Consider the following 20,677-nt stretch of genomic DNA (forward strand, 5'->3'; position numbering starts at 1 on the left):
TCATACATGTGTAATGTTACACATAGCATATAAGATAAGTACTGTATTGAATTTGATCAGGGCAGGATTGCACATTGCTACCCAACAATTTGCTACCCAAAAAAATTCTTGCCATGTGAATTCACATACATCACAAAAAGAATTTCAGAATGGTCTGTTTAAGGGCCATAACTCAGGACAGACATTGATGCCCTGTCTCTGTTTAAGAGCCTGGTCAGGTTAAACATCTTGACCTCCTGGGATCACACCACTGAATTCCCTTTCCCAGGACAGTCAGGGTGACAGGCATTGTTGCTCCTCTTTTTTCCTCGTCTCCTCCTTTTGTCTGATTTATTTTCCTGGCTGTCTCAATAGGGGGGATGGGCTGGGGTTAATAATTTAAGTGCTGTGGTTAGTGTAGTGGCCGTGTCATCCCCTCTTCTGCAAGTCCCCTCTGAATTAGAGGGACTCATTCATCATCATAAAGTGGATGTGTGCACTCTGCCGCTCTTCTGCAAGCTTTCATCTTTATTTCCCACTCTTCCCCATTCCACTTCCTTGTTCTGTGGACACTGGTTCTCCTGCTACGTGGGTGGGGTCCACTCTGATGACCCACACCGTACCATCGCCCCAGCTCTTTATGCTCAAGGTCAAGCATTCTCAAAGACCCACATTCTTACACTGTATTCTGTGATCATTTTCTGTTTTCTGTTTTCTCTGGTCGTGTTCATATATGTAAATTGCATGAACTTATTAGATCGAAAGATCTGAAAAGCCCATAAATTTACCCGGTCATAGACCCTCCCCTCGAAGAAATCAGGACAGAAGTGTTTGAAAGTGGACAAAAGAGACGGATTAAAACACCAGGTGTAAACGGGTATGTGTCTCAGTCGTCTACCATGTGATCCAATCGACCAAAACGCATCTTAAAACCAGGTGTAAACGGGCCCTACAGGAGGAACTCTGCTCAGTGCTATAATACCTATAGCTATAATTGCTAGATTAGCAATCAAAGTCCTTTCACTGTCTAGCATTACCCATATTGTTATCAATGATGTAGTTAACACATTGTAAGTTTGTTTGTGTGTGTAGGTTTGGCTATAATTGTGAGGCCCAAATGTCCTCACTTATATAGTGAAATATTATGACAACCAACTAGTGAGGTCATTTTACTGGTCCTGGCCTGGTAAATCCTACATTATGGGGGAAAATGTCCCAATATCCATTATCCATTTCTTGAGGGGACATTTTTGGTTCCCATGTGGAAAACAGCTTATAAATCACTAACTACACTCTAAAAAATGCTGGGTTGTTTTAACCCAATGTTGGGTCAAATATGGACTAACCCAACGTTGGGTTAAAAAATGCAGTTTAAAAATGGACAAATTGCATTTTGGACAAAATCAGAAATGGACAAAAATGCAATAAAAAAATGGACAAATTGCATTGGTTACATTAAAAATGTAACCCAACGGCTGGGTTTGTCCATTTTTAAATTGCATTTTTTTAACCCAACGTTGGGTTAAAACAACCCAGCATTTTTTAGAGTGTAATGTTTTTTGAAAATGTAAAAATGCAGAAAGTTTTCTGTGATGGGTAGGTTTAGGGGTAAGGTTAGTGTACGGGGATATAATATACAGTTTGGACAGTATAAAAATCAAAATGTCTATGGAAAGTCTCCACAAAACATGCACGTTCGTGTGTGTGTGTGTCTAAAAAAATTGCATGAAAGCTGGGCTTGTTATATTGTATTTGATTAAAATCCTATTGGATTTGGCATTTTGTATCTATTGCAATGACATCATGCATTTTGAAGTGTGGTTTAAGCGTCCAAATATGTTTCGAGGGCACAGTGTGTAAATTGACAGTGGCATCACAAGGACTTCAATTTTCTCTCCCATATGTTAGTTTCCTGTTCTATTGAGCAATTGAGTGTTTTTTGTGTGAGATGGAGGATAAGGCCAAGTAAGAGCGCAGGTGTTGAGTCTTTTTGTGTGGCAAAAGAATGGGAGAACTGTGTGTTTGTTATACACCTGAGTCTCTCCCCCCTCCCCTGTCCTCATTGCACCTGCTATACACACCTGTCCTCACTCTCCCTCTCTTCCCCCATGGGAACCAATCAGAAGGATTATTTGAGATTTGACACCTAGACATAGAGGTGATAGGAGCTTCTATTCTCAAGCAGCAATGGAGCAGAAAGTGGAGATTCAGCATCACGTAACTCCCATGAAACTCTGACGAGTCCTCCACTCTATCGCTTTCTCTGCTGTTCTCTGTTTGTTTGGCAATTTCAGGACTGAAAGTGACTTGAAAAGTAATCAGAGATGTCTTACAGTAATTAGTCGTCTTTGTAGCTGTGGCGGGGGCTTTGAATAGTCATGGGGGTTTTTGTGTGCGGGATGGTTGGCTCCTTTTGTAGCCCGCCTCGGTTTGCCCTGCACTTGCTGCGGAGAGGGAGGGAAGAACGAGAGCGAGGGGCTGGAGGCAGCTGTCACTTAACATGTGAATGTTCGGGAGCAGCCTGGGGGTCTTTAGAAAGCTTTTTTATCCACCTCGTTTTCATTAGAAGCGGAGTTTGTGAGCCAAAAGAGGAGCTGGGGGAGGGGCTAGTGCTGGGAGGGAAAGAGGGAGGTGAAGGGACTGCTCCTCTTTCTAAATGTCTGGCACAAGAGTTCACACAACAGGCTGCCGACTTACGGACCTGCCTTAACTCTACCAAAATCACCAGATGGGGAATATGTAGGATTCTGGACCTGGAAACACAGGATTTAAGGAACTTTTTTTAACCGCTGAATGTCCCATCATTTGCTTCACCAAGGAATTCCTCTATCGGAGTGTGCACAACAAAGGCAAGAGAGAGAGAATACCGCTGACGGGAGGGGGCAGCCGGAGGGAAAGAGGGACATTGTTTGCTTGTGGCTGTGGGCGACGGAAAAGCATGGGTCATCTTGCATAAAGTGTGTGTGTGTTTAAACCGGGATTTGTGAGTAAGTGAGGTCCTGTTTGAGCAAGTGAATGTGAAGGTTTCGCATGTTTATACGTCGCTCCCGCTGGAAAGGAAGGCCTCTCAAAGGATGCTGAGAGAAGACAGGTTTTTTGTTCTCCTGTTTGAATAATGACGGAGGAACTTGTGGAATTGTTCGGTTAGACGTTTGTCCTGCTCTATGAACAGGGGTAAGTATGCACCACCGAGACCCCAACCGCCACAACCGCCACCGCTTTCAGCTCATGGTGGGCTCATTCAAACTTTCTCACTGAAACCGCCAGCTGCTTTTGGATGCAGGGAGACAGTGATGCTATGCACTGAAGGGGATTTTGGCACAAATGTGGTATGGATAGAAACAGCTTGCAAGGATTTGGGTGTAATTAGTTCATTTGCTGCTGTTTGTGACTGCTGCTACTGTACTGTATGTAAGTATCTATTTTTTTTAATTATTTCATTAGTACATTCATATTATATATTCTTTGGCAATTACCAAACCCTCTACTAAAGTTAAATAAAATACAATTTGTTATTCATCCCTTTTGTAGTATAAACTTTTAGATTCTATATCAACATGTTGGCTAAAGCATAAAATCAATTGGTAGCACTTTATTTTACAGTCCTGTTCCCCATGTACATAGTAATTACAGTAACTGGGTAATAACTAGGTACCAATCTAAACTTACCCCTGAACCTAACCTTAAACCATGTAGTTTATATATATATTATTATTTATATTAACGAGCACTTTCTTAGGTAAGTACACTGTAAGTACACGTAAGTGCACGTACTGTAAAATAAAATAAAACCAATCAATTGGACTAAAACAGTTTATACATATTTTGCATTTATGCATTGACTTTTTACTTATGAATTATCGTCAAACACTCTTATCTTTCTAGTGGGTTACACACTGCTCTCCTCGTTAATTAGAGAGACCACTATAATGATTACCGCACAAACTCACCAAGACAGACAGCGCTAATTTATGATTATTAGGAAACACATAAGTACACTTCAAGAGAGCCAGCACTCTCACTGCTTTGGATACGAGTTAATCCACCAGCAGAAGGACACCAGTATACACCGTCTGTCTGCCATATTGAGGTCAGATTAGGAAAGGGTATTGTCAGGGTGCTCTGACAGCACCCACACCCATTGGTTTAATAGGTAAAGTGGAGCATTTCTGCCCCCTTTCTTTATTTAGCATATCATTAGTTAGAATATGACAGAAGAATCTTTCAGTTTGAGCTGAGACTTAATTAATCTTGCTTTATGGATTGTTGATACACAAAGCTGTCCATCACAGGGGTTAATCTAACTCACTGGGAGGCCAGTCACAGACGGGCCTCATAAATCAATATCAAGAGGCTACACGGGGTGGTCTGAAATCAGACTACATCAGAGTTAGGTTAAGTGGAAGGTTGGTTCAGATAACCAGTTGATAAACATGCAAAGGGGAATCAATCGGTTTCATTTATCACAAGCTTTAGAAAATTACTTTCTTTCACTCAGTGATGTTAGTGTGCTGCTATAACAAAGTTTAACCAGCAAGACTTCCATGGTCAAACCGCATCATTACAAAAACCTTGCTGGCCTTTTAAGAAAACAGGGAATTGCCTCATTAAATGCAAAATATGGCATCACCTCTTTTGAGATGTTCAGTGCTGAGGTGTAGAAGGTTGTGTCACCTCCAACTCCATTGAAACAGCCATCACACGTTTTAGACACCATGCCATAATGCTTGTAAATCTTTATATTCAAATGGCTGTGGTGTCACTGCTCTTACATTAATGACTATTTCTACTTTCCCTCCCATCCTCCTTGTGTTAACCACCAAGGCTAGGCATGAGATGGATGGAATGAGTTAATTTAATTAAAGTTAATTTGAAGAAGAGCATTTGTCAATAGTGATATTGTTACAACTGCATATAGATTTTATGGCTTTGAGTGCTCATGAATGAAGAAAAATGGGTAACACTTTGGAATACTGTTCCGTCATTAATTAATAACTACAGGAACAAATGAGTAACGCAATATAAACATTCTCATTTCTGTCAGGACCACTATCATCAAATACGATTGACAGTTAGCATACAGTTTGGATTGGCGGTATGGTTCTGTTCTGGGCGAGAACTCCCTGCGCGTCCATGCAGCCTAGCATGGATAAGAGCAGGGAGAGCAGCAATAACCTTTGTATTCCTATAGGTAGATGTGGATCAGCTGAGGGTCAGCTGATGCGAGCTTGACTAACGTGACCTGCCAGAACTAACGCTACGCTTGATAACTACTATTAACTAATAGGAAACTCTGATTAACAAATTAGTAAGTAATAGTGCTCAGTTGAATGAGGTAGTTCACTATTAACTAATCAGTCATTTTTTATTAGAACTACTAAGAACTACTATACAGGTTCAGAATTAATGGGAATAATGTGAAGATCATGATGACCTACTAGTAACAACTCAAGTATTACCAAATCCTCCAGACGGAAAAACATTTTATTTGGATCAGTATTCTAAAGTCAAAAACATGATAACTCTCTAGTAATGATTGAAGTCATTGTAAGCTTTTTGTAAGGTTTTGGATAGTAATGACTCAAGTTTTACTACATCCTTCTAAAGGAACTACTAATTATTGGATCAGTATTCTAAAGTTAAGATCATTGTAACCCTAGTAATGACTCAAGTGTTACCCAAAACCTTAAAAAAAAACATTAAATGCTTGCAGTGACTTCAGTCATTATTAGGTAGTTATCATGCTTTCACTTTAGAATACTGTTCCAAATAATTTGTAATTCCTTTAGAAGGATGTAACGCTTGAGTCATTACTAGTGGGTAAAATCCATCCAATGATCTTCACATTAGAATTAATGGTCACACTTTAGATAAGGGTCCAATTCTCACTATTAACTATATTAACTATGACTTTTGCCTCAATAAACTCCTAATTACTGCTTATTAATAGTAAATAAGGTAGTTGTTAAATGCAGGTATTGGGTGGATTAAGGGATATAGAATATGGTCATGCAGAACGTGCTTTATAAGTACTAATAAACAGCCAATATCCTAGTAATATGCATGCTAATAAGCAAATAGTGAGAATTGGACCCTAAACTAAAGGGTTACCGAATTAATTATACATGAAGCATTATTCATGTTAATTATGAACCTGTTATAGTTGTTATAAGTAGTCCTCTTGGAGGTATGACAAAATAGTGGTTACTGATTAGCTATAACAGTGAACTACTGCATTCAACTGAGCGCTATCAATTACTAATTCGTTAATCAGAGTTTCTTGTTAGTTAATAGAAATATCTTAATTGTTTTGCTCAATGATCAAATTTTTTTTTTTGATATTTAACAAGACAAAACATAACTGTACATTCATTGAATCGAAAAAAATGACAGATTGTCTCAAATGAAATCCCTCCCCCCATCCAAATTAACATAAACTCAGTTACTCACACCCTACATTCAAGGTAGGGGAAGAAGTAAAGGAAAATAACAGCTCAATAAATTTTTATTCTATGTCCATAGCATCAGACTCATCATTACAGTATTTCCTGTCACGTGTTAGCAATGTCAATTCACACATTATACAAGTTAATCCACCCTGCTAGAATGTGGGCTGATACTAAGTCTTCTGCTCCAGTGATCTAGAAACACTGAGTCTGTCTGGTGTCTGGAGCCAGTTCCCTCAGCACCCGTCATTAGCATGCAGTGAACCACAATGACCTGGACTGACCCAGATCACCTGTGCCAATTAACATACACTCTTATCTGCACTCAGTAGAGCTCTGTATTACCTACACAAACAAAACTGACCGGCATATTGTGCCTGGAATGTCCAGCTAAAAGGTCAAAATGTCATTGCATTCTTTATTTGTTTTAAATGAACAAAATTTAAATAATGAGCAAGCACATCATAAAAAAAAAAACATATCCGTAAATAAAGGAAAGAGGGTCAAACTACTACTATATGCAGTGCAAGTAGCTTGAAGCCACAACATTTGAACCTAAAACTGAAAAGAATTTGTAAGCAAAAAAGAAAGCGACAGTGCTGTAATAAATCATGAATTTGAATCTGCATACCATCACATTTGCTGTGCATTGAGTAGATAAAAAAAAGAAAACAATGTTTATGCTTTTAACAATTCCAATCTCTAAACCAGTTACTGGTCTATTTGTCAATAAATAGCCTTGTCAAGTTATAGTTTCCACCATTGCTTGAAATTAATAGCAATCATTATGTCTAATGTCAGCGATGCCAAACTTTAACATTGTTTTAAACCAATTGATTTCAACAAATCAAAACAACAATGGCATTTAAGTTACTTACCTGCTCATAAGACATATTTTCCACATATCCTTCTTTCATTATTGGGGGAGTTTAGATGTTGTTAGTGCCATTTATTCTGACAAGGCGATTTTTGTAACCATGGGCACAGTGGTGCACCTCAAACCATCAGATGCATCTGCACAGAATAGCAGAGCCGAAAGCACAACTCAAGCAATGACCAAAACACTGTTCCTCCACAAGTAACTTGCAGTTAGAGGGCCAAAAGTTACATAGTATAGCTTTAAAAAAGTATGAATTTGTTATGTATAAAACATAGAACACGGTTTGAATCATTTAGTTTTAATGTTTGTTCGCCTTTTTCCTGAGAAAGAGACCATAATTATATAGTCTCATATTGTTTCAATATCTACTAAATCAAATAGTGTCGATAGTGTCATATAGTATCTGTGCAGAGTAGACTGGTTGTGTCTATGTGTTCATCCCTGTCCTGCTACTCAGGCTTGTGGTCTGTGTCTCCCAGTAAACCATGAACACGTGCACTAAAAAAACACTGTTCATTCTTTTGTAGCAATGAAATGAAGCAGCATTTCCATGCCTGTCATATTTGATCAGGAGCTAAATAGTTTCCCAGGGCCATCCCGGGGACAGTCTTGGCAGAGAACAGTGGCTGTGTCTGCCAGGAGGAACCGTGGGTATCCTGGAGGAGACTGCCCTCATAAACAGGCTTGTCACTTGCATTTGTATGGCTAGTACTAGCAATTCTGTGTTCATGTTGTAGTTCTCCAGCAGTAATCTGGCCCCTCTTGATCAGGATAGAGTCTCAGTCAAGTGTTACCCTTTCTGTCGTATAAATAATGATGGTGGTGTTTGTTGGCGTGAAAGTGGTAAAAGACTCTCCTTTGTAGGACTACAAGGAATCTAATTGAGATTTTAACTCAGTGGTCTTTGTCAGACCTGGATGAACCTGCAGTAGGAAACTGGAAACTAATACCATTTCCTTAAAGGGGTAGAAGTGTTTTTACTGTTTAAGAAGAGTATCTTCTCACTTTGACCTTCCTTGTGTTGTAGGTAGTTTAGGCGACGGCTGTATGTATGGCAAAGGGACCCGATTAACCTTTGGGTTGAAGAATCATGGGTAACCTCATTAGCAGACCTAGCTGTTTGGGACAAAAGTCCAAACATGTTAAGTCAGATGAAAGCGTCTTGAAAGAGTGCTACCAGCAACGGAGAGAATGGCCGCTCCCAGAGCCTCCTAGAGAAGAGAAAAGGAAAGAGGATGTGGAAGATGTTCTTCGACAAACTCCAACACCGGACAAGCAGAGGAGTTCCCCAGCCCCTACTGTCACCACTACCAGCACTCTGGACAATGCTTGGAGAAGCACCCCATCCCCAGTTAAAACACCACGAAATGGGTCTTTGCCCAGAAGGTCTAACGTTCCCGAGTACAGAAGATCCCCCCTTAGTCAATATGGATCCATGGACAGAAGAGCCAGCCTGCAGAGAAGGGATTCTGGAAGTCCCTGGTCCTGGAAGCCTCTGAACACTCGAGAGGTTACCGAAGTCACAGAGGTGACAGAGACTATTGTGACAGAGATTGTGGAGGTGACAGAGTATCCTACTGGGGGGAAAGGAGGTGACCCTATTGTCACCAGAACTGTTAGAGTCCTTACTGGAGCTGCTGAGGAACTTGCAGAGGTTATTCAATTTATAATAATGATTTTAAAAAAAAAAATCAAACTACGGTTCTTCATCGAGTTTTTCTTTTCTTTTTTACCATCATTTACCATTTTCATTTAACTGATTTTGGAGTCAATGTATCAACTGTGTTCACCAGTTGTTCATTTTCCAATCAAATAAATTGTTGTGATTCACAGCTGCAGAGTGATGGTCAGTCAAGCTCAGACCAGGAATCAAGTGTAAATCAATGGAAGGTACAGTTCAATGTTCTTTTCTTAAATTACGTTCTTTATGAATTTTTGTTACATTTTTAGCATATTGTTTGGTCTTATGTTAAGGATGGCAGAAGTGCTTTGGCTCTGAACGATGAGTTCAGGGATCCGTTGACATTCCAGCAAAATCTGGAAACACTGATGACTTGGGTCTGTGATATTGAGGAGTTGACAGCCAATCAAAAACCACCATCCTCAGAGTTCAAGGTAGTGAGAGCCCAACTGCAAGAACAGAAGGTATGTTCAAAAATCAGTTACTGCTATATAAACAAACAAGCAAACAATTAATACATAAATATATGTACAAATGAATAGTAAAAATAGATTTACCTATTTTAAAAGTCTTGTCATGAAATTCCACTTCCTTGAGTTGAGAAGCCTAAGTTCATGCTTGTAATGAGCCTCTAACTGCCTTTGTGTATATTATAAGAAAGCGAGGGAAAAACAAGTCATTCACCTCGTAATTTGAAATAGCCATCTTTGTTAGCTTAGTGAGTGAGGTGAAACATACCCGAAAGTCTACAATGCTCCTCTGATACATGATACAAGCATTTGGCTTAAGTGCCACAAAGAGAGACCAAGGTGCATTATAAAACTTGTAGATTTTCAGAAGTAGCAATACCTCTGTAAACACAATGTGTGTTTGCTTCCTCATACAAAGCGTCTTCAAAGACAAAATAATGATTTTGAGACAGAAATGTTCTACAACATTGTGTTAGGAAGTTAATTCTGCAAGTTTCTTCAATAGTCTTCAATAGGCCTTCTTCAAAGATAAACACATTAAAGCAAGCCACTTAAAAAGTCCAAAATTGTACGTGTCCAAAATTGCCAAAGGGTGTACAATGTCCAGTGCTAAGGTACTCTGGGACCAGGATTGAGAACCACTTGCTTGCAAGCCCTTGGCTTTGAAGGAAACATATAATTTGTCCAAAAACATTTCTTGTCCTGCAGCTCTTACAGCGCCTCCTAGTGGACAGAAGACCCAGTATAGAGACCATGATGCAGGAGGGTCCACACCTGGCAGAAGGGCTACAGGGAAATGACAGTGAAACGACCAAAGTGCAGCTCTCACAGCTCAAACTCAAGTGGGAGGCTCTACTTGAAGGCGCAAACAGCAGGTCAGTCTGGTCCACACTGCAGCTTACTTTGGTCCAGAACTACCCACTTAGATGGGTCTGCCTGACTGACATATAAAACAACCAACCAGAACATCTTTAACATATGATGCTTTGGGTGGGTACATCTGAAACCCTTAATATCCCTGGCAGCAGAGATAATACACAGGTATACTCATATTTTGCTTGAGACTCACCGATTTACCATTATATATATTCTCAATGCAAATTTACACTTCCAAATTATGTTTTATTAACAAAGTTCTGGAAGAACACGTTCAGATACCTCTGTCCCCCTGTCTGTTTTTGAGCATCACTCCACCACCCCAACTCCTCACTCTCGATTGTTCCTATCCCATTCAGGGATATGGGGGGAGAACTCTGGGTTCGGGCCAAATTACGAACTTGGAGCCCTCCTCTCGGACAGCACACCAAATATGCATACTCTTCTGCATATTTCTGATTAGATGTTAGTGTGAACTCATTAAATAATACTGCCACATATAGAAAGCAGTGAAGGAATACAAGTTTTTTGACAGACACAGGATTCTGGAGGTCATTCTGCCAAGGGCTCAGCTATTCCAGGAGAGGACAGACAGACTTCAGCAATGGCTCATATCTGTGGATCAGGACTTAGCCGAACTCCGCTCTGCCGAGAGAGGGATGCTCCATCTGCAAGAAGCCACAGGACAGGCCAAGGTTAGCAAAACATTGCAAAATTTCATTAATAAATGTTCGTATTGCACCATGTCAATGTGGAAAGAAATAACATTTCTCTATCACCATTTAGTCAGTCATGGAAGAAATCAAATCTAAGAGTGTCGACCTGGGGAAACTTCAACAATGTGCTCATGAGCTCATGGAAACGATTTCAGGTGGTGTTTCCTCCATTTCTACTTTGATTTAATTGATTAAACTAACCTTCGTACAATACCCACAAGAACATTTTTCGAACATGTTTTGGTCCTTCACATGCTATTCTAAAGAGGAGGAAACCCAGCTGGTGCAGGAGCGGGTAGACGGTCTGCGTATCAGGTACTCAGTGATGAGTCTGGGCAGTGCTGATGTCCTGCAGAGGCTGGAGCAGGCTCTAGAGGCGTCTAGTCGATGTACCTCCAGTCAGGAAGACCTCCACCTGTGGCTGGGTCGTATTGAGAGAGAGCTGCTGGCTCCTGCTGCTCAGAGTCAGACTGGGGATGCAGTCTTGTGTTCTGCGGAGAGGCAGAAGGTAAGAGGCATATGGATACTTGCTTTGTCCTTTATTTGGCCATGTCAGAATCTAATCACATACACAATATATTGTTCTGGTGGACCGCTGTGGCCAGTGCAGTGCAGCATTGTGTGTAGTGGTCTAAAGTGTGCTGCAGAAAGTGGCTTAGGAAGTGGCTTCCTGAGCAAGGCATCTAAATTCAGGATGCTGAACTTTACTGTAAGTCACTTTGGATAAGAGCAGCTGCTAAATGAACCTGTTTTTCTTAGTTGGAACAGGCTGTTGAGAAAGAGTTGGGTTGGTTTCGAGACACCTCACTGGCACTGGAGGATCTCAGAGTCATTCATCTAGACCCAGACATCATTGCATCCCATCTCAATGAGCAGAAAGTGAGTTTTAGCACATTTACAAAGATTTTTTTCTGTGTATATACTGTTGTAAATGTTGTAAAGTTCTTCAAAATCAATCATATGATGTATGTTGTTCTGCAGATACTTGCTGTAGAGATTCTGCAGCATAAGTTTAACATTGAGAAAATGGTGAAGATTTTGGAACTCCTGCAGACATACAATGAGGAAGGGGAGACACAGAGACTCCAGGTAAGATAATGTCCTGGAGATAATGCCACTTTTGAAATATTTCAACACAAGGACCTACTCAAGGACCAACAAAATACTACTCTGTGTTAACATCTATCTTCTCTTTTTTTGTCTCCAAAGTCATCCCTAGGCACTTTACAGGAGCAGTGTCAGGTTACCACTGCCACTAATTCCCACGTTGTGCTTCAACTGGAGCATGCTCAGTCGCTCTTGTCTCAGTTCTCAGAAGGCTATGCTGAGGTGTTACCATGGTTACAAGAAACCAAAGCCCTTATTGGCCAGTTTACCCTGAACACCATCAGCTACGAGGCTTTCCGAGAACAACAGGACCTCTTACAGGTACTAAATAACCTGCATCTTCAGAGCAAGGCATGAACTCCTTTGAGTGTGTCACATGTGCTACAAGTACAACACATTGGACTATTTCAGAAAATGTATAATTGTTGTGCAGTATGCAGTATTCTCTAAAGATTTTAATAGCTCATTTGTATTTAATAATTCACACAGTTCATTTGAAAATGATTTCACTTTGTAATGTTATTCGACTTCATAAATAGTCATTCATTAAGTAGTTTCAGATAAAGCAATTCAACGACCAACATTTAGTCATGGTGCTCCATTACTTCCAAACAGGGTATCAGAGAGTCCATAGCAGAGCATAAGCCACTGATAGCACGGCTGATCATGATAGCCCAGCGTCTATCAGACCTGAATACAGCTCAGGGACAGGAGTTCTGCCAGAAAGCCAGAGACACTGAAGAACAGCATCTGTCCATCAGAGACAGGGTTCGAGAAGCTGCTGGAGTTCTGGAGGAGTCTCTACCCCGCTATACACAGGTGACATACCTGTACATGAAGACTTTTATGTTAGCTACATTTATGCATTTTGGCAGACACTTTTATCCAGAGTGACTTAGATTGCATTCAAGGTATGCGTATGCTTACCCTGAGACTCAAACCCATGACATTGCTAGTGCTGTGCCCAACTGTTTGAGCTACAGGAACGCCACCTTAAACAAATATAACCTGTTTTCCAGAAGGCATATGTTTCATTTTGCTATAGAGGTATAGAAAGACATTATTGCCACATTTTAGCCATATAAATGTTAGCTCACTCCATACTCTCTGTGTGCCCTTGTCAGCTGAATGAGAGGATGACTCTGATTGGAGAGAGACTGGAGCGTCTGTGTAGTCATCTGCAGGCTTCAATTGCTCTTCAAGGCCTTACCCCACGAATTCATGAGCAGTTACAGGACAACAAGCACACACTGTCTGAGCTCTCCAAATTGGATCTGGACCTCAGCAGTGTGAGGACACAGGCTCAGGAACTCCTGACCAACACAGGGGCTGTTGGGGACAGTTCCATTTGCGCAGGTACCTCATCTCCTTGTACATACAGCATTAAATAATACACATTATAAAGCATCTCATAAGCATATTTTTTTCAAATGCATAATGCATGTCTTACTATGATAATCTTGGTAAATCTCCTTCCAATTCCAGCTATTCAAGAGCGGGTTTGCAGTCTAACAAGCCACTGGGAGGAGGCTCAAAGACAAGCTCAAGAGAAAGAAAAGTTGCTTCTCAACCTCCTTGATCTGGCAGTCAGGTTCTGGAATGACGTGAGTGACATGACAGCTGGACTGAATGATGCACAACAAGCTGTTCTGGACCTCAATTCCAGTCGATCAGATTCAGAAACCATCCGACAGAGCCTGGAGACCATGCAGGTAGGGTACACAAATGACACTGTAGTCAATGTTTCCCTGCTTAAACAGCTTGGACTTTGCTGGTTTGGTGCTGGTCCAGCTGGTGAAACAGAAAAGCTGAAAAAAGCTGGTTGACCAGTGTAATCTTTCTAGCAAGTACATATTATGCTGGGGACTAGCTTCCAAAAGAGTATTTAAGGATGTTCCCTCATTGTTTTAAAGAGACACTTGGTCTCATACCATCCATATTTTCTTATCCTGCCTTCTCAGACTCTCAGGGAAGACATTGATTCTCTACAAGGTGACCTGGACACACTAGGAATTCTGGGAATGGAACTCATGTCAGCCTGTGGTGACACAGACAAACCAGAGGTCACCAAATGCTTGGATGAGGTTTGTATTTGAAACTGAACTGAGCCTAATCCCTATAGAATTGTTGTACATCATACAGTTAATTATTCAAATTTCACTACCCAGCAGTCTTTCTCCGCAGCTTTACGGCACATGGAACAATCTCAGTAAGATTTGGACAGGGTGCAACAGTAAGTTAGAAGAATGTTTACGAATGGCTCTCCATTATCAGGACAGCATGCAGGTGAGTTAGCCACAAGAAACAAGTCTAAATTCTTTTCAGTCATAATGCATGCTGTACTTGCTGCTGACAACATTTAAACAATCACAAAGGATTGTCTGTTCATCCCTATTTCTATCTTGATATCCTCCATTGGTGGTAGGTCTCTGTCTACAGTTGTAGTATTTCAGTATTCATGCCTCCATGTGGTTATAGTAATAAGTCTCTGACAGACTGGCCAATTGGATGCCCTTCTGAGAGAGACTAGCAATAGAGAATTTAGATTAAAGTCAGTTTATTTAAGTACATTTTCTTGTTGGTTTTCTTAAATTTTCTTGTTGACAGTGAAATAACCTGACAAAATGTGCATTAAAAAATATTCACATCTATTTTAGGGTGGGTAAAGAAAACTTTACAAAAGGGTTTTTAAAAACAGGTTTAAAAATAAGACCTTCTTTTTTTCAAGGGACTCTTTGAGTGGCTGAAGTCTGTGGAGTTAAAATCCACTGAGGAGTTCTCAGTGGGATCTGACCTGGGATCAGTTAAAGAGCAGCTATGTGACCTAAAGGTGAGACCAAACAAACAACCTACCTTCAGAAACTGAAAATTGTGTGAATGAAATGAATTATCAATTTCATTAGAGCTTTTGTGATGATGTCATCACCTCTCTTGTCAGGAATTTAAGCGGGAGCTCTATCAGAAGAAGATTGAGATAGAGAGTCTAAACCATCGCTTTGTGTGTCGTCTTTCCCCGGGTACTGAGAGGCCTGGGTCCATCTCTCCACTGTGCGACTTCCGTCAGCGGTGGGACAACTTGGAGTCAGTGACTGTTAGCAGACAGGTAAGATCTCAGCTAAGTGAATAAAATGATTGTTTCATCATAGCGATACTTCAAGGGAACAATGTGTTTTTGAGCAGCACCAGTTGGAGTGTGCACTGCTGGGCTTGGGTCAGTTCCAGAACACTCTTGATGAGTTGCACTCCTGGCTCTCCCACACGGCTGACCTCCTGCAGGCCTCTCAGCCAATCAGCATTGACCTGCAGACCTGTGAGATAGAGCTAGCCAAACACAAGGTACAAACACAAACTCTAAGTGTCTACGGCATGTTTTATTATTGAAGATGTTGAGTCCCCTCTTTTGCAGGGATTTATGCTAATTTCAGAATGAAATAAGAATGTACTGCTTACTGTATGCTGCATAGTATCTACCGCATGGCTACTACTTTAAAAAAAATACTGTGTGAAACAGTATATTATACAGCATAGAGTTAAAATTGTAGAATGAACATTTTATTTGTATTCACTGCTTAGTCACAGAGCTTGAATAGGGTATAGCTCAGTTTCACATTATTATGATCATTATTATGATCATTATCGTCAGCTAGCCAGCACTCATCAATAAGAACTATCAGTGGATGCACACATTAAATAAGCATGATCTGCAAATCTGCAAATGCTTAATTTTATTGAAACAAACTGCCATTCACTATCAAATAATTAAACTTTCAACCTAAAGTGTGTGTGCATTCAAGTGAAAACAGCAACAAAATATACCATAAAGTATTTTTTTTAAAAGCCTGCGTAAATGTGTGGTGACAATGTGCAACAAATAAAATGTACAAAGTACAATAAAAACTAACCAAATATGGGACAAAAATATTTTAAGAAGAACTCTATCTATGCAATTATTGTGGTTTTCTATCATTTGAAATCTCTAGTACAAGGCAGCAGGGAAAATACATTAGGTTTGCAGTATTTTGGCTAAAGTGGCATACAGACAGTAGCTATGTTTCCATCGAAAGTTGTGAATATAACTAATGCGCAAAACTGGAATATCGCACAAAACATCCAGCGAGTCGAAGAGAACAAAATGGTCACTTCCTGATAAATATCACTAAGAAAAATGGAAGTCGATGCAGTAGGAGAAGCCACTGTGTATAATAATGTTCGTATATATAATATATCACTCCTTGAACCACAATAAACGCGGTCATGTTAACTTGCTTTCTGAAGCAGATGTCTGCCGTTTGGGAACACAGTCGTGTAAGACAATTCTGAAAGGTAATTATACGAAACACTTGACAACAAATGATGCTGCATGTGCAAAAAGATCGGTCCGCTGGTTGGTCCAGTTATGCCGTCCCATTGCAGAGTCATGTCTTTGATGCGTATTGAGGAATTTATTCGGGAAATGTGTTTCCATCTCCACTATAGAAATATTAATTATTGTCCCCAGTAATTTGTCATTACTGTAGTGGCTACTACATGAAAAATACTGCATACTTTTTTCTTTGTAGGTAATATGCAGTTCCGAACGTACTCATAGTATCAATCTTTGAATGACTCACTGTAATGGTTGTTGTGTGCATCTAGGTTCTGCGGAATGATGTGATGTCCCATGTGCGCACGGTAGACTCTCTGAACCAGGCCGGCAGAAACCTGATGGAGTCTGGGGCAGGAGACAGTTCACATGCCCTGCAGACTCGCCTCGAACAGCTGAATGAACGCTGGGAATTTGTGCGCTGCGAGACAGAGCGCAGACAGCTAGAGCTGGAAAATAACCTCAGTCAGGTGACCACAAACAACAGCAAATTAACTTGATTACAGAATTATATAAAACAATGTCTTTAATTTAATCAGTCTCAGTCCCATTGTGCTCATATGTTTACATCATCCTTTTCTGTGTATATACAGTTAAGGGTTATAAATATATATTTATATATACATACATACATACATACACTTAATGTATAAGTTCAAGTTCATAAGTTCAAGTTCATGCAGAACTCAATTAACAATTATAACTGGATTTCAGGTTCAAGATGTAACCATGGAGATCCAAGATCTCCTGCAGTGGCTGGAACACACAGATCTGAGGCTGTCGTCCAGTAAGACAGTGTGGGGTATGCCAGACTCTGCCAGCGAGAGACTAAACACTCATTTGGTAACAATGACTTTAATTTTGCTTGCTGAATTTGCAGTCTCAACCCTGCAAACTGTGTTTATAAAACATGATTCTACAATGAAGCCTGACTAGTTTCTTTATTGTTTTATAGGAGTCGTGTAATGAGATGGATTCTAAAATGCACGCCTACACAAACGTTCGCAACGCCATCCACAGGATGCTAGAGGGCAGTGAGGTGGCCCGGGGCTCCAGCACGGAGCATAGCTTATGCATACTGGAGCAGAAATGGAGCACTGTCTACGCTAAAATGCAAGAAAGAAAGGTGATGACAGTATACTCTGCCTAATTATATACAGTTGTGCTCAGAAGTTTACATACATCTTGCAGAATCTGCAAAATGGTAATTATTTTAACAGATCATACAAAATGCATGTTATTTTTTTATTTAATACTGTCCTGAATAAGATATTTTACAAAAAAGAAGCTTACATATAGTCCACAAGACAAGAAAATAGTTGCATTTATAAAAATGACCCGTTCAAAAGTTTACATACCCTTGATTCTTAATATTGTGTGTCGTTACCTGGATGATCCACGACGGTTTTTTGTTTTGTGATGGTTGTCCCTCAATTGTCCTAGTAGTTAAACTGCCCAATGTTCTTCAGAGAAATCCTCCAGGTCCCAAAAATTACATTACGTCAGAGCCGAACTGACGAATTGGGATCTCGCTGAGAGATTATGACAGCCTGTGCTTCCGGGAGAGTGGAGCCCCATCCGCAGGTGGTCCAGCTGATCTAGAAGTGCTTCAAGACCGCACAGGTAGACCTGTTTGCCGCTCCGGACAAGTCTCACTGCCAGTTATTTTACTCCCTGACCGAGGGGACCCTCGGCACAGATGCGGTGGCACACAGCTGGCCCTGGGGCCTACGCATGTATGCGTTTCCCCCAGTGCGCCTACTTGCACAGACACTGTGCAAAGTCAGGGAGGACGAGGAGCAGGTCTTGCTAGTTGCGCCCTATTGACCCAACCAGACCTGGTTCCCAGAACTCATGCACCTTGCGACAGCCCCTTCCTGGCACATTCCTCGGCGGAAGGACCTTCTCAGAGACGGGGCACCATATGGCACCCACGTCCAGACCTCTGGAATCCCCACGTCTGGTCTCTAAACAGGACGCAAAGGACTTGGGTGATCTAACCCAGGCAGTGGTAGACACCATCACTTTGGCGAGAGCACCCTCTACGAGGTGTGCTTATGCTTTGAAGTGGAACCTGTTCGTTGAGTGGTGTTCTCCTCACCAGGAAGACGCCCGGAGATGCCCGATCAGAGCTGTGCTTTCATTCCTGCTGGAAGGGTTGGAGCGAAGGCTGTCACCCTCCACCCTGAAAGTATATGTTGGCACTATTTCCGCACATCACGATGCAGTGGTTGGTAAATCCGTGGGGAAGCACAACCTGATCATCAGATTCCTGAGGGATGCGAGAAGGCTAAATCCTCCTTGCCCTCACCCTGTACCCTCTCATTGGTGCTAACAGCATTACAGAGAACCCCCTTCGAACCACTGCAGTCAACTGAGCTGAAAATTCTGTCATTGAAGATGGTGCTCCTGACCGCGCTGGCTTCCATCAAGAGGGTAGGGGACCTGCAAGTATTTTCGGTCAACGAATCGTGCCTGGAATTTGGGCTAACTCTCACGTTATCCTGAGACCTCTGCCTGGATATGTGCCCAAGGTTGTAATCACTCCTTTTAGGGACCAGGTGGTGAACCTGCAAGCGCTGCCCCTGGAGGAGGAAGACCCAGCCCTTTCTTTTTCTCTGTGTCGTCTTCGCTTTGCATCTGTACGTGGACAGAACGCAAAGCTTCAAGACCTCATACCAGCTCTTTGTCTGTTAAGGAGGCCAGCAGACGGGAAAGGCTGTCTCTAAGCAGAGGTTGGCTCACTAGATAGTGGATGTCATCGTCTTGGCGTACCAGACCCACGGCGAGCCGTGCCCCCTTGGATTGAGAGCTCACTCTACCAAGGAGTGTTGCTTTCTCCTGGGCGCTGGCACACGGCACCTCGCTGGCAGATATATGTAGAGCTGCTGGCTGGGCAACACCCAACATGTTTGCCAGATTTTATAATCTTCATGTCTCAAGTAGCAAGTAACTGGGGACCCATTCCCCTCCTAAGGACCGGATACGTGCGCTTATCTTGCTCCTCAGGTGAGTTACCTAGCTGGTGAACCCTGTTGGACTTCCTCCACCACCCTCGGCAGTCAGACGTGGCGGAGACTTCCGCCTCCAGGCCTAACGTTCGTAAGTACGCCCAGTGGTTGACCCCTGTGCTAGGCTAGTTGCCCATATGTTGTGATCCCTATGGTAATCCCATATGTGTATTCTTCCATGGTACGGCTTCCCCTGCAGGTGAGCCTGTGTCTTTCCCTTGGCAGAGCCCGCTCTGCCGGTGTTGACTCCCCCCTAAATAGGCCGGAGCTACCTCAGAGACCTTCCATATCTTGCACTGCCTAATGGCCAGTCCATATGTGTAATCTTTACATGATACCTCCCTAAGGGCAGGATGTGGCCTCCGTAGCATCCCTTTCCACTTGGAAAAGGTACGCTTTCACAGTGTTATCCAATAGTCTTACTGTATGGGTCAAGCGGAACAGCAGTAACCCTGCGTAAGCCCTGTCCCATCTGCCGCTCCAGTAGGTGTGGGGGGATCAGGTGGCTGGACACGGCGCGTTGGAAAGGGCAGCAATAGTGGCGCTTTGGTAGGGATCCCAATTTGTCAGTTCAGTTCTGACGTAACATTGAAAGTGACTAAATGAAAGGGAACATCTTGGTTACGTATGTTACCCTCGTTTCCTGAAGGAGGGAATGGAGGCTTTACGTTTCTTTGCCTTAATAGCTGTACCAACGCTGATCGGCCAGGTCACCGGCTCGGCTCCTCAGCGAAAACCTAAATGCGGGGCAGGGCAGAGTATGCGATGCAAATCTCGGCACACCAATGTGCATTGGCTCGTTTAATTTACACTCGAAGGTGATTGGGCTCTCAGGCAAGATCCCAATTCGTCAGTTCAGTTCTGACATAATGTCTCCGTTCCCTCCTTTAGGGAATGAGGGTTTCATATGATACCAAGACATTTTCTAGCATCTTTTGCATATTTTAACCCTTTCCAGCAGAAACGGTATAATTTTGGGATCCATCTTTTCACACTGAGGACAATTGAGGGACTCAAACACAACTATTAAAAAAGGTTCAAACATTCACTGATGCTCCAGAAGGAAACACGATGCATTAAGAGTCGGGGGTTGAAAACTTTTTGAATTTGAAGATCAAGGTAATTTGTACAAAATTTGTCTTCCAGGA

The 20,677-nt window shown here is 41.8% G+C and overlaps 2 protein-coding genes across 2 annotated transcripts in view; both read left to right on the forward strand.

The window, feature by feature from the left end:
• Positions 1-3,115: 3,115 nt before the first annotated feature.
• On the forward strand, positions 3,116-9,311 carry LOC311276161 (uncharacterized protein; the record flags this gene model as incomplete). The annotated part of the gene is made up of 4 exons (XM_084385702.1): positions 3,116-3,386; positions 8,333-8,959; positions 9,139-9,195; positions 9,288-9,311. The coding sequence occupies exons 2-4, from the start codon at positions 8,396-8,398 to the stop codon at positions 9,309-9,311; spliced, it is 645 nt and encodes a 214-aa protein (XP_084241828.1). The 5' UTR covers positions 3,116-3,386; positions 8,333-8,395.
• A 14-nt stretch (positions 9,312-9,325) lies between these two features.
• LOC311306730 (microtubule-actin cross-linking factor 1, isoforms 6/7-like) overlaps positions 9,326-20,677 on the forward strand; it is a 41,989-nt gene continuing 30,637 nt past the window's right edge. Inside the window, exons 1-19 of the mRNA XM_084435278.1 lie at positions 9,326-9,450; positions 10,165-10,331; positions 10,868-11,027; positions 11,119-11,203; positions 11,315-11,556; positions 11,808-11,927; positions 12,030-12,137; positions 12,258-12,476; positions 12,771-12,974; positions 13,280-13,511; positions 13,641-13,867; positions 14,117-14,239; positions 14,340-14,441; positions 14,884-14,985; positions 15,094-15,258; positions 15,336-15,491; positions 16,791-16,988; positions 17,233-17,361; positions 17,474-17,644. Of these exons, the coding sequence (XP_084291404.1) occupies positions 9,355-9,450; positions 10,165-10,331; positions 10,868-11,027; positions 11,119-11,203; positions 11,315-11,556; positions 11,808-11,927; positions 12,030-12,137; positions 12,258-12,476; positions 12,771-12,974; positions 13,280-13,511; positions 13,641-13,867; positions 14,117-14,239; positions 14,340-14,441; positions 14,884-14,985; positions 15,094-15,258; positions 15,336-15,491; positions 16,791-16,988; positions 17,233-17,361; positions 17,474-17,644 (3,006 nt within the window). The 5' untranslated portion in view covers positions 9,326-9,354. The remainder of the gene's footprint in view (positions 9,451-10,164; positions 10,332-10,867; positions 11,028-11,118; positions 11,204-11,314; positions 11,557-11,807; positions 11,928-12,029; positions 12,138-12,257; positions 12,477-12,770; positions 12,975-13,279; positions 13,512-13,640; positions 13,868-14,116; positions 14,240-14,339; positions 14,442-14,883; positions 14,986-15,093; positions 15,259-15,335; positions 15,492-16,790; positions 16,989-17,232; positions 17,362-17,473; positions 17,645-20,677) is intronic.

The sequence above is a fragment of the Rutilus rutilus genome, assembly GCF_951802725.1.
Source record: "Rutilus rutilus genome assembly, chromosome: 17".
Taxonomy (NCBI): Eukaryota; Metazoa; Chordata; class Actinopteri; order Cypriniformes; family Leuciscidae; genus Rutilus; species Rutilus rutilus.